General features: G+C 52.7%; 2 protein-coding genes across 2 annotated transcripts; both read right to left on the bottom strand.

The window, feature by feature from the left end:
- Window positions 1–1,155: 1,155 nt before the first annotated feature.
- Window positions 1,156–1,707, bottom strand: LOC136503527 (uncharacterized). The gene has a single exon (XM_066498576.1). The coding sequence runs from the start codon at window positions 1,705–1,707 to the stop codon at window positions 1,156–1,158; it is 552 nt and encodes a 183-aa protein (XP_066354673.1).
- Window positions 1,708–7,920: 6,213 nt separating this feature from the next.
- On the bottom strand, window positions 7,921–12,468 carry LOC136504821 (F-box/LRR-repeat protein 3-like). Its single transcript, XM_066499844.1, has 7 exons — window positions 11,341–12,468; window positions 10,165–10,290; window positions 9,845–9,949; window positions 9,238–9,637; window positions 9,011–9,140; window positions 8,630–8,924; window positions 7,921–8,547 (listed from the first exon to the last, which is right to left on the bottom strand). Exons 1-7 carry the CDS (start codon window positions 11,998–12,000, stop codon window positions 8,278–8,280), a joined length of 1,986 nt encoding a protein of 661 aa, XP_066355941.1. The 5' UTR covers window positions 12,001–12,468; the 3' UTR covers window positions 7,921–8,277.
- Between the last annotated feature and the right edge of the window lie 1,181 nt (window positions 12,469–13,649).

Below are 13,649 nucleotides of genomic sequence, written 5' to 3'. Positions count from 1 at the left end.
GTCGCGGTCGAAAGCTTTTACTCTCGGTGCGCCGTGGTCGTGGTCAGAGGGCAACACCGCTTCCGCTCCATAGGCCAGGAAGAAAGGTGTGAATCCCATGGATCGGTTTGGGGTCGTTCTTAGGCTCCAGAGGATTGCTGGGACCTCTGCAACCCACCGCCCGATGTGTTTGTTGAGTCCGTCGAAGATGCGCGTCTTGAGTCCTTGGAGGACCATGCCGTTGGCGTGTTCGACCTGACCGTTAGTTCATGGATGTCCGACCGAAGCCCAATCGATTCTGATGTCATATCCATTGCTGAAGTCTTGGAACTTCTTCCCAGTGAAGTTAGTCCCGTGGTCAGTGATGATACAGTTAGGAACACCAAATCGATAGATGATGTCGAGGAAGAATTTGACCGCCTCTTTCGAGCGGAGGCTGGTGATGGGCTTGGCCTCTATCCATTTGGTGAACTTATCGATTGCTACGAGTAGGTGAGTAAAACCGCCTGGACCTTTCTTGAGAGTTCCCACCATGTCGAGGCCCTAGACCACGAATGGCCAGGTGATTGGGATGGTTTGGAGCTCTTGTGCTGGTAAATGGGTTTGCTGAGCATAGAACTGGCATCCTTCGCACCTGCGGACGACCTCCTCTGCATCTTGTAGTGCGGTGGGCCAATAAAAACCTTGGCGAAATGTTTTTCCGACCAGGGACCTTGGGGCCAAATGATGTCCAGTAAAAACCTTGGTGAAATGTTTTCCCCGACTGGCGGGAACGCACTACATGAGTACTCCTGACGGACTTTGTTTGTAGAGTTCGTTATCGAGCACAACATAGGTCTTGGTGCGTCGAGCGATTCATCGGGTTTTAGTTGTTTTAGGTGGGAGAACCTCCTCAAGGAGGTAGGCAAGCAGTGGTACTCGCCAATCGGTTTGATCGAGTACCAATACGGCGACGTCCGCGGGTGACGTCGTTATAGAGGTACTGGGATCAGAACCCCCGGGCACCGGCTGGCCGTTGGGGGGTGTCTGGGTCGAATCTTCTAGGATGCGGACGGATGGCTTGTGGACGTCGTTGACGAAGACTCCGCTCGGGGACGGATCTTGCCTGGCGGCCAGTTTTGCGAGGAAATTAGCGGCGGCGTTGTCCCTTCGAGGGACGTCTTGTAGTTTGATTCCCTAGAATTTGTCCTCGAGCTTGCGCACCTCTTGGTAGTATGCTGTCATGAGGGGACTTTTGTAGGAGGACTCCTTCATGACTTGATCAATGACTAGTTCTGAGTCACCGCGGACGTAGAGTCGTATAGCGCCGAGCTTGATGACGATGCATAGTCCGTTGATAAGGGCCTCGTATTCTGCGACATTGTTTGAAGCTAGAAAGTGGAGGCGGATGGCGTAGCGTAGCCTACTCCCATCTAGGGAGATCAGAACCACTCTAGCCCCCAAGCCGGGTGCCATTACGGATCCGTCGAAGAACATTGTCCAGTACTCGTGGGAGACGTCCTGGGCCGGTAGCTGGACCTCTGTCCATTCGGCGACAAAATCCACGAGAGCCTGAGACTTTATTGCGGTGCAGGGGATATACCTGATGTCATGGCCCATGAGTTCAAGGGCCCACTTAGAGATTCGTCCCGCGGTGTCACGGTTGCGGATGATGTCTCCGAGCGGGTATGAAGTGACGACTGTGACTTCGTGGTTGGTGAAGTAGTGTAGGAGCTTTCTAGTCACCATTAGTACGGCGTATAGGAGTTTCTGCACCTAGGGGTACCAGACCTTGGGGTTGGTAAGCACTTCCCCGATGAAGTATACGGGTCACTGCACTTTGAGCTGGTGTCCCGGTTCCTCCCTCTCTATGACCAGGGCAGCGCTCACCACATGGTTACTTGCCGTGACGTAAAGGAGGAGGAGTTCTCCCTGCTTGGGAGCGACGAGGATTGGGGCCGATGTTAGGGACGTCTTGAGGCTTTCGAGAGCCTACTGGGCTTCCTCAGTCCAGACGAAGGTGTCCGTCCTTTTGAGGAGCTTGTAGAGCCACATCCCCCGTTCACCGAGCCAGGAGATGAAGCGGCTTAAGGCAGCCAGGCAACCGGTGAGTCTCTGCACGCCCTTGACGTTGCGTATGGGGCCCATGTTGGAGATGGCCGTGATCTTTTTGGGGTTAGCTTCGATGCCGCGCTCGGATACGATGTATCCATGCAGTTTCCCCTTTGGAACCCTAAAAACACACTTTTCGAGATTTAGCTTGATGTTGAACCTTCAGAGGTTTGCGAACATCGCGGCCAGGTTTGCAATCAGGTCGCAAGCTTGAGCCGTTTTGACCACTATGTCATCAACATAGACGGCGATCATTGGTTTTGGCCGCTCGGCCTGATCGGGCTGGTCGAGCGGGTCGATTTGGTCGGTGAAGCATTGCTGCATGCACCTTTGGTAGGTGGCGCTAGCGTTCTTCAGGCCAAAAGGCATGGTTACATAGTAGTATGAACCATATGGGGTGATGAACGAGGTTGCAAGCTAATCAGACTCTTTCATCGCGATCTGATGATAGCCTGAGTAAGCATCTAGAAAGGAGAGGATTTTGCAACCCGAGGTGGAGTCAATTATCTGGTCTATGCGTGGTAATGGGAAATGATCTTTTGGGCACGCTTTGTTAAGTCCAGTATAATCGACTCACATTCTCCACTTTCTGGTCTTTTTTCTTACTAGGACGGGATTGGCAAGCTAGTCGGAATGGAAGACCTCCCTGATGAACCCGGCTTCTAGGAGTTTGGCGATTTCCTCACCTATGGCCCTGCGCCTTTCATCGTCGAAGCGACGCAGGCGTTGTTTGGCAGGTTTAGAGCCCGGGGTAAGGCGTAGTGCGTGCTCGACGACCTCCCAGGGTATCCCCGGCATGTCAAACGGCTGCCATGCGAAGACATCACGGTTGTCATGCAGGAAGTCGACGAGCTCGCTTTCCTATTTGGCCGGAAGCTATCTCGACCCAAACTGTCTTGGTTGGGTTGGTGGGGTCGATTTCCACCGCCTTGGTTTCTTCGAGCGGGCGGAAGGCCGACGAGGAAGTTGGTTGGTTACAGTCCGGGGCTACCAGGACCAATGACTCCCCGAGCTGCGGGAGCTTGGATGAGTTGACGACCGCAGTGGCGAGCTCATAGTGTTCGCGGTCGCACATGAAGGCGTGCGAGAACGCGCTGCTCACAGTGATGATGCCGTTCGGTCCTGGCATCTTTAGCTTGAGGTAGGTGTAGTTGGGGATTGCCATGAATCTTGTGTAGCATGGCCACCCCAAGATGGTGTGGTAGGACCCTGGAAAGCCCACCACCTCGAAGGTGAGAACCTTCGAACCTTTGAGCGGAAGTTAGTTCGGTTGCCAAACGTGATGGGCAGATCGATCTGCCCGAGCGGGTATGCCTGCGCTCCTGGGATTACCCTGTGGAAGGGGGAGCCCACCGGGCAGAGTTCCGATCAGGGGATGCGTATGGCATCGAGGGTGTCGATGTACAGGATGTTGAGGCCGTTGCTGCCGTCCATCAGCACCCTCATAAGCCGCATCTTGCGGACGATGGGGTCGATGATGAGCGGATAGCGTCCTGGTCTTGCGACGTGGGAGGGATGGTCCCTCTGATCATAGGTGATCGGAGACTCTGACCAGCTGAGGAAGGAGGGGACGGCTGTTTCGGCGGCGCATGCCTCCCTGTAGCGTACCTTATGCTGGAGTATGGAACAGATGGCGTCGGACCCACCAAATATCATGATGCACTCCTTAGGATTAGGGAAACCATCCCCGTCCTTGCCTACCGTGCCACCCCTCCTGACTGCTGGCTCCTTGCCGTCCCCCTCCTTTGGCGCGCCGGCCTGTCGGAGGAAACGTTTGAGGAGCTCGCACTCCTTGTAGAGGTGCTTGACGGAATAGGCGTGATTGGGGCACAAACCATCCATGAGTTTGTTGAAGTGGTTAGGCAGTCCCTATTGGGGCTACCTGGGCGCGCGTTCAGCTACGACGATCAACGCGGTGTCGTCCGACCGGAGCCAATCCTTCCTGTTCTTCTTGCCCCTGAGTGGAGGGGCCTTCGTTTGGATCCATGCGCTTGGGCTTGCCTTTGTCCCAGCCTCCGCTGAAGACCGCTCCGACCGCCTCCTCGCTAGAGTCATGGTTGGTGGTGACATCGAGCAGATTGCAGGTGGTGCGGGGTTTTAGGCAACCAAGCTTGTGGATCAGGGACTTGCAGTTTGTCCTAGAGAGGAAAGCACTGATGACGTCTGCGTCGACGACATCAGGGAGGTAGTTACAATGTTGGGAAAACCTGCGGATGTAATCTCGCAGGGATTCGCTGGGCTCCTGTTGGCAGCTTTTGAGGTCCCAGGAGTTTCCCGGGCAGACGTACGTCCCCTAGAAATTTCCGACGAAGACCCTCTTGAGGTCTGCCCAGTCGTGGATGCTGTCGTGTGGAAGGAATTCGAGCCATGCCCGAACATGTTCCCCCACGCAAATGGGAAGATATTGGATGATGAAAAAGTCATCATCCACCCCTCCGGCTCGACAGGCGAGCCAGAAGTCTTCGAGCTAGATGTCTGGGTTCGTCTCCTCGGTGTATTAGGTGATGTTGGCAGGAGGCCGGAAACGCTGTGGAAACGGTGCTCTCTGGATGTGCCAGCTGAAGGCCCGTGGACCAGGGCCCTTAGGGCTAGGGCTCCGGTTATCCGGCTGGCGATCGCGCCTGGGGCGCGTTTCACCGCTTCCCTCGATGGTTCGGCCAGGGTCCATGTCGCCTGCTGCCGTATGGCGGACGTCGTTGTTGTGTCGGGCCCGACAACGGTTGCCAACGACACTACGAGCGTCCTGGTGTGGTTGGTGTGGGGCAGGCGCCTGGTTGGACCATGGCGTGGCTGCCGCTCCCCGAGCTGAGCCTACCGGCCGTGGCGGCGAGCGAACGGATCGATCCGGCTGGTGCGTCCCCGTCCCCCCGGTGGGGAGAGAGGGCACGGGTCAGAGTCATGGTGCGGAGCTTTCCACCTGTTGGACGGCGACGACCTCTACTAGAACCCGGAGGTTCCGGTAGACTGCCCGCTCCTAAGGGTCGACAGACTCGGGAACACCGCAGAGAAGCATCGTTGCAGCAGCGATATTTTGGCCGGCCCGGGCGAATTGTGGGACATCGTTCCCCTCGCTCACGATGTCGTGCTGAACCTGACGAGCGCGACCCCGGGCGCCACCCGCCAGGCTAGGCGCGTGGGCGCAACGTGCTGCACCGACGGCGCTGGTGCAGGCGACGACTGATTTTGCCATCGTTGTCGTAATTCCTCAGCGTGTGCTTGCGCAGACGCGAGGGCTCCCGTGCGTGGGTCCGGAGGGGTGTGAGTTTGCATAGACTCCGCAACCACTGGCAGTTGTCGTGGAGCGTCCGCCATAGCGCACTCCTAGGACAGACAGTGGTGGGGCACCACGTCACCGATGCTTGAACCGTCGCTCTCGCCATCACCATCCGGGAGTTTGTGGGAATTGGCAGGAATGAAGCCTGCCACTCCCACGAACTCGGACGTGAGGGGGGACGGTGCCAGCATCCTATGGAGCCCCCGAACGTAGTCATCCGCGGAGGACGCAAGGCCGTGGGGGAACTGATCGTATGGCGTTTGTGGCGTGGGCGGTACATTTCCTCCGGGTGACTGGTGAGAGATAGCGAATAAAGAGTGAGTAGTACGTATATTACTTACAGCGGGGTTTGAGCAGAGAGTTTGCTCGGAAAAGAAGCGCAGATGTCGCGCCATTGAAGTCACGCTTCCCGGAGTCGATGGAGGACGTCCCTCCGATGGGTGCCAGGTCACGAGCCTCCTCGCGAAGGTGGAGTACGCCGAGCCGGTCGGCGACGAAGTCCAGGCTCCCGAAGCGGAAGGCCTGGGCTGGCTCGAAGACAGGTGAAACCTGCATCCTGGCGGGCGAGGGTGCTGGGAACTCCAGCGAGCCAAAACGAATCGTATCGTCCGAGCCCGCCACGACGGGGGTGGCGGAAAAATGGGCCATCCGATGACCAAAAGAGTGTTGAACGTACAGCGTCTTCTCCACGGACGGCACCAACTGTCGGTGCAGAAAGTGACCAACTAGTAAATATTTGTAGTTTTGCTGTACGTTGTGATCGGAGGTGGCCTAGCACTCAATGACACATGATTTATACTAGTTCAGGCAACATGCCCTACATCCAGTCGGGGTCGGTCGGCGACTTTATTCCTGAGCCTAGGTGCTCGAAGTCTGTAGTGGGGTTACAAACGAGAAGGAGAAAGGAGGGGGTATACAAGAGGTTTGGAAGGCTCCGACCAGAAGGGTTGCGGTCGAAACTCGGTGGTGCTGCGGTTGTAAGGGGTTGGTGTCGATCTAGTGAGTCTGAGCTTAAAGAAGTCGATCTCCCCTGGTTGGAGGGAGCGCATCCCTTTTATAGATGAAGGGGATGGCCTTTACAGGTGAGAGGGAGAGAGTACAGATATTTCTAAGCCTTGCTACCTACGGTGATGAAAACTGGATAATGGTTGAAGCCTCCCAATACTGTCGATGTCGCTGTAGGATGTCAGATGTGCACGGGGGGTCGAGATATCTTCTTCAGGAAGGATGGACGTCGGTACCTGCTTATACTTCTGGATGCCTGGTGGCATGTGAGGAGCCGCGCTATGTTCACTCGGTATGGCAGATCCTAGAGCCTATACTGCGATTGATGTCCAAAGACACGTGGGGGGCTTACCGTATGGGAGTTTCTAGCGGCCCCTACAATACTTTGTGTCAGGGTGGCTGCAGAGCACTGTTTCGCGCAGGGTATGGTCCCTGGTACAGTGGTTTTGACCTGTGAGCCATGCCTTGCCTTTCTCCGCACGTCTTCTGGTTCCTTCCGAACGGGGAGCCCCCGGTCGGATGGCTTCAGTCGGCCCTTAGTGCGCCGGTCGGAGAAGAGCGGTGAGCAGGTTTCCCGCGAGCCCCGGTCGCGGGGTCGGAGTAGGAAACAGCGTTTTGGGCTAAGCCTTCCGATCGGAGAGACTGCTTGGAGACGGCTGGTGCCTAAAGCGAGTGCTCCGGTCGGAGAGGTGGGCCGAAGAAGCTGACGAGCGGGCGCTTGTTCTTACGGGTAGACCTTCCGGTCGACGACCAGACTGCCCTTCCGGCCTGCTGTGTTTTAGTTTTTTGGGCCGTCCCATGAAATATATGTTGTTTTCCTGGGCCGAGCTCGGACGTGGAAGCCGGTCCTCGAGGGATCCCGGGTTTATGAACCCGACATGTGGCGACTCCTGCACCCTGTCAAGCAGCGGAGATACTATGACTTGTAGCTGTTTATTACGCGGACAGAAACAGTGGGCGACGGCCTGTGTCCTATCGGGATCATCAAGGTATGTTTCTGTCTACCCAGGCGATATGACATGATAGAGGTTTTGATGCTTGTATGATGGAGACGCTGGCCTGCAGAGATGCCATCAGTGTTGCTAGGCAATTTGGGCTGCAAGGTATTTATTTGGAGACAAATTGCCTAGAACTTGTCCAATTGTGGGAGAAGACTCACAACGCTCCACAATAGGACCAATTCTGGTTCTGGAGGAGATTGATGATATTTGGCTTGCCTTTCAGGACTTTCTTTTTACTTATACAAGTAGATTTTGTAACAATGTAGCTCATATTCTAGCTAAACAGGTCACGAGTTACAACAGAGGTGTGGCATGAAACTCCGGCGTGAGTCTGGTGATGTATGAGGCTTTGGCCCCCTTAAATCAATGAAAGGCATGCTTGTCTAAAAAAAAGAAAAGATCCGCCAAAAGAAATGGTAGCCAGGAACCAACCATTGACCTCCGTTCATGAGCCGAGGTGCCACACCCACACCGATGGACTATGCAACGGTTATTAACTCCATGTAAGTTGCATCATACACATATTAGTATCAGATAAGATAATGTCAATCAAAAGCAAGAAAGAAACAGTGAATGCAAAGCATCGATCATATCCCTTATGATTCTTTCATTCATCTCAAAGGCTCAAACCATGCGGAATGAAGTAACAAATACACTAATCCCAGAGAGTGGATCATCCCACTGCAGGCTATACACATGAATATTACCCAAGCCTCAGTGTACATACACTGGAGCAGAGACGACAAATGCCGCAAGATGTGCCCCAAAGGCAAACACCATAACCACAACTTGGGATCGGGAGCTTACGCCCCCCAACGATTATTGCGGAATATCTCACATGGCTCACAACGTAAGCCAGGGCAAACCTGGGAGATCTTGACAATCCATGCGGATGGTGACACTGCACAAACGATGAGGAACATGAGTTTAGTCCTTGTAGACAAGAGGCTTGTTGACCCATCTTATTCGGCAGCCACACGCCTGCAGCATCTGGAGGAGCTCAGGGGACAGCACGGTCTTCAGCCCGCAGAGCATCTTCAGCTTCTTCAGCCTCCCGCAGGCTGCTCGCAGCGCCATCTCAAACCCTTCTATGGAGACCCATGAAAGGTGCACCATCTTAATGTCCTGGAGGCACCGCAGGGAGCTCAGCAGGTGGCACAGGCCCAACCCCGTGACTTGGCAGTAAGATATCGTAAGCTGCAAAACAGGTACATGTTTATATGGTTCCAGCAGCTTATGAATTTGCAAGGATAGAAGCTAAACTCTATCATAAGGTTACCTGTCTAAGGTTCAAAGCATAACGAGCAAGGGCCCACAGGCCAGCGTCATCAACTGAATAGCATCGTTTCAAGTCCAGCTCTATCAGGCTCTTGCATCCGATTGCAACTGAGGAGATCCCAATGCCTGTTATGCGGACCAAGCACCTCAATTCAAGGTTTGTGAGCTCCTCCAGGGAGCCTAAGTGACCCAAACCAGTATCAGTGATTTTGTTGCAGTAACAAAAGTTCAGTAACTTAATCCTCTTGCATCCATTTGCTAAAGCTGCCAACCCATCATCAGTAATAGAGTTGCACCTGAAGCAAAGGACATTGCAGACATGTTATTTTCATGCATATGACTATAAAGATCATAGTAAAAGAATAACTAAGATCTAAATTACCGGTAGAGATCAAGCTCCACAAGCTTTCCACAATTTGAACTAATAAATGCAATGCCTTTGTCAGAAATACTTGAGCATAGGCCTAATTTCAATATTCTCAATTCAGAGCATTTAGCCAAGTGCTCCAATGCTGCAAAACAAGCAATGTAAAATGGTCATGCTCAATTTTGAAATAACAGATTTTTTTATTGAAGATAAACATAGACACAAATGTTGTGATCACAAACCTGCATCATCCACTCCGCAGTCAGTGAGGTCTATCTCCTTAAGATTGGGGCAACAAGTTGCAATTCGCTTTAGTCCCTTCTCATTTATCAAAGAGCATGATTCCAACCGCAAGCATTCAAGCATCTTACAGTTATCAGCTATTGAATCAAGCGCATTGTTGGTAATGAGATTGCAGCATGTGAGATCAATTGCTCTTAGGTCACTACACTGAGCTACAAGAGATGAGATTCCTTCATCTGTAACACCACTGCATTTGCTAAGTCCAATCTCAACCAATTTGTTACAGCTTTCACCAATGGCTTGAAGAAGAGAGTCCGAGACCTCAAGACCATCGAGTTTCAACATTATCAAGGTTTCCTTCAGTGTTGCCAACTTGGACAGAAAACGTTGTCCTCTCTCCTATAAATATAACATCAACAAACTACAGGCAGTCAGATATTTGCCACTTTTGATTACTCTTTAACTCTTCATGAGGATGAGTCCCTCTGAATATGTTAGTTAAATAACCATTTCGTTTCAAACACAAAAATTATGGCATATCGAATTGTACAGAAAATAAGAGTTAATGGCTGTGAGGGGTGAGTAATGTGGGGAAGACCAACTCACATGCAAACAATCTGCAGCATATAACTTCTGGAGAAACTTGCGACCATCTATCAGTGCAGCTAACCCCTCAGAAGTCACATGATCACATCTTGACACATCAACACTCTGAAATTTAAAAAAAATGATTATAAAGATCAAAATTCACCATTTTAAAAAAAAAATAAAGTTGCCAATTTCCAGATTTCAGATGACAGTAAGCAAAGTCACAGTAAGGAGGCTAATAACGAAAACTGTTCGAATTTTAAACAACCAAATTGACACAATGTTGTGCATCAGCCATCAAAAGTCTCTAAAAGTTTAACATCCCAAGAAGTTATTACCTGCAGCGAATCACTCCCCTTGCTCAGCAATTCCAGGCCTTCATCATCTATACATGAACAACAAACCATTGCCAATTCCTCAAGCCTCTCAAGTGAAGAAATTGATCTAAGTGATTCATTACCCACCTGCAACACAAGAAAAATAAGCATATAATACAAACAAATAGTATAATGCAATGATGACATTACTATCAATGAGAAAAATTAAATATTGCAAGACAAGGGCCAAAAATTCATTCAGCACCCAGGCCCCTTATAGTCACACACCTAACACCTCAGTGGATGGCAAAATGTATGGATCATGAGGTTTTGTATGCTAAGTACAACTCAACTTTAAACTTCCAATCTGGGATACAGTATCACAACACACCATTTGCATGTCAGGGATCGTTTTCAAAATGGGTCTATTAGGCCATTTTCTCAGCCTTGTTATGTACAAATAATGGACGCCCTACCTGTTACTGTACAACCAGCTTTTAATCACCTTCTAATCACTACTAGGTGGCATATTGCCTGATTCTACCACAATTACACCTTCTAATCACTACTAGGTAGCATATTGCCTGATTCTACCACAATTACACCTTCTAATCACTACTAGGTAGCATGACTGATCAAGTACTTATTACTGATTTTTAAAACCTTGCAGAGAAAGTCCAAACAGGCCAGGTGTTACATATAACCACTGTACACTCTAAGCTATCACTACCCACTGACAGGAAATGAGAAGTGAAGGCGCAACCATTTCCTACAGTATGTGCATTTATTAAAAACAACCACCGACAGTATGACTCACAATGTTTTGAATAGCACCTTCGCACCAATATGCATTAGGTTTCAACTTAAGTCCAACTTCACAAGATTTATGAGAATTTCCAGGTTAAAGTTGAGATTTAGCATATCATGGTACCAAACCACCTCTGTATTGCCCCCATGTTGCATCTGAAATTTGGTTTGTGCGGCTCTTGTTGGGTACTTGGGTATCATATCTAGGCTGCACAAACTTTCTTGGGACAGAGGTGCCTATTATAGGTGTGTGGCTGCATATGACATTTTCTCCATTTCTCTAAACAGCATGGCAATTGCTAGTCCAAACGTCTATCCACAAGTAATCATCTTTCATCAATCCACTACCCAAGCAATGAACAGTTTAATAGCTCATATAGGAGTAGTAACCTTGAGGTAGGATATGTTGAGGCTGCGGAGCTCGGGGCACTTTTTGGCCAGCAGATCAATTCCGATGTCAGAGATCTCACGGCACCACTTGAGGCTGAGCTTCTCCAGCCTGGGGCACCCAACAGCCACCTTGGCGAGCCCCATGTCGGTGACGGCAAGGCATTTGTCCAGCCTCAGCTCCCTGAGCCCGGCCGCGGCTGCCACCGCGGCGACCTCGCGATCCCCGGCGCTGACGCAGTGCGACAGGTCGACGGCCTCCAGCTTGGGGCAGGCGGCGACGAGCGCCTCGAGGCCGCGCCAGCCGACCCCGTTGGCCCGCGCGAGGCACACGCTGCGGAGCCCCGCGAGCCCCCCGCCGGCGCCGGCGACAGCGGCGGCGAGGGAGGCGTCGTCGAGCGAGGCGCAGGCGGAGAGGTCGAGCCGCTCGAGCGCGGGAAAGGCGCGGAGCAGGCGCGGGAGCGGCTCGCGGCGGAGCACCCGCAGCGCGCGGCGGTGCGCGGCCTCGGCGCGCTCGAAGGCGCGGCTGACGAGGCGGCACGCCTTGCGGTCCCGCGGCTCCCGCAGGCGGTCCAGCACCTGGCCCAGCAGGTCCAGCGACAGGACCCCGATCCCGACTGCGCCGTCGGCGGCGGAATCGAGCTTCTGCGCCTCCCGGCTCATATTCCCGCCGGCGGCCGAGGACGACGCGGCGATCCGTCCGCTGGTCCCAGCGGCGGCGAGAGAGGATGGAGAAATCCTAGCTGAATTACGCGGCGGCGAGGAGGTTGGTTTAGGTGGGGATGAAGAGGAAGGAGAAGACGGCGACGAAGGAGTGGTCGTCGGGGAGCGGGACGCGCGGTTCGGCGGGCCGGCGCGGTCGGGCAAGGGCGCAGCGCTGCTGCATGGTAGGAGCAGGACCCCGCGAGTGCGGAGGGCGGCGGCGGCGGCGGCGTGATCCCGATCCCGATCGATCCGGCCCAGCGGCGGAGGTGTTGGTGGTGGCGTGGTGGATAAGCCGCGGGCCGTCGGGCAGGCGGGGCGGCGGGGACTGGGGGCAGGTAGGTACGGGCTGTGGGGAGCTCGACCGGTGAGGGGGAGAGAGACGGAAGAGGAGAGAGAGAGAGAGATCTGGATAGGTGATGCCGGTCGGAATACCGCCTGCCTCAGGTGAGGGTCGAAGGTGGCACCTGATCAGTCCCCGTAGTGCGATGGAGAAGATGACCAAAATGCCCCTGCTTACGGACCATAGCTAATTTTCTTTTCCTTTGATTGGAAGCGTCTACGCTTTTGCCCCGTTCGTTTGAAGGAATTTTAGAGGAATCTGAATGAATTTGAAGGAATTTATGGGAGAAAAATACTGTTCTAGATGAAAAAAGAAGCGGATCAAGCCGGGTTTAAGGACACGCGAACGGGGTTTCTCGCTGTGAAAACCCGATTTTTTTTCTTCACACCTTCTTCCTCGCATGTCCAATGTTCTTCTTCCCCCTTGCCGCCCACTGTTCTTCTTCCCCCTCGCCCCTGCCGCCGCCCACCGCAACGACCGTCTTCTCCCCCTCCTCTCCTTCTGCGGCGAGCTCCGGTCATGGACGCCCCCATCCCAACCTAGCCCATCCTCCTCCACTGCCGTCAGGACCCTAAGCCGCCCTCCCACCATTCCCACCGTCTAGCCGGCCTGCCTCTTCCTAAAACCCTTCTAAGCCCGCCGGAACTGGAGAAGAAGAGAGGGAGAGTCGGAGAGGGAGTGCACGAAACCCTAACACCGGCGAGCTTGTCGTCTCGTATGGCGGCGATCTCCTCGCCGGAACTCTAAACGACTTCTTCTTCCTCTTTCGGCGCGGGCACAAGCGGGAGAGGAAGGAGAAGGGCGCAGGGCGGAGGCAGCGGAGAAATCAAGTGCTGAACACTCGAGTGTAGGTTAGCATTTCTCTTTTGATTTGATTTGAAATGAATTAACATAGATATAAATATTATGCACATTGTTCTCTGATGAGACCAAATAGATGTATTAGTTTCACCAAAAACTGTAACAGTACGTAAAATTGAATGAGGCAAAAAAAAAAATACTTAGACGGTGATTGATAGGAAGGAGACGGTAACGACGGTGTAACTTGCAGTTGCATTTCACCTAGTAGTACGATTTTGCCAAGTGAAACGTTGTGCAATGGGCAGGGGTAGCTTTGACATTTGCTAGTGTAGCCGACCGGCTGGTGTTGACCGTATGCATGGCCCGTGCCTGCTCCGAGTTGCGAGTCACATGTTTCTTCTCTTTTTACATAGAAAAATAAGAAAAGGATAAGCATTTTCATAAATGATAAATACTCGGAGTTACA

Source organism: Miscanthus floridulus, chromosome 14 (genome assembly GCF_019320115.1).
Source record: "Miscanthus floridulus cultivar M001 chromosome 14, ASM1932011v1, whole genome shotgun sequence".
Classification (NCBI taxonomy): domain Eukaryota; kingdom Viridiplantae; phylum Streptophyta; class Magnoliopsida; order Poales; family Poaceae; genus Miscanthus; species Miscanthus floridulus.
Note: the sequence above shows the minus strand (reverse complement) of the source record. Positions and strands in the feature narration are given on the sequence as shown.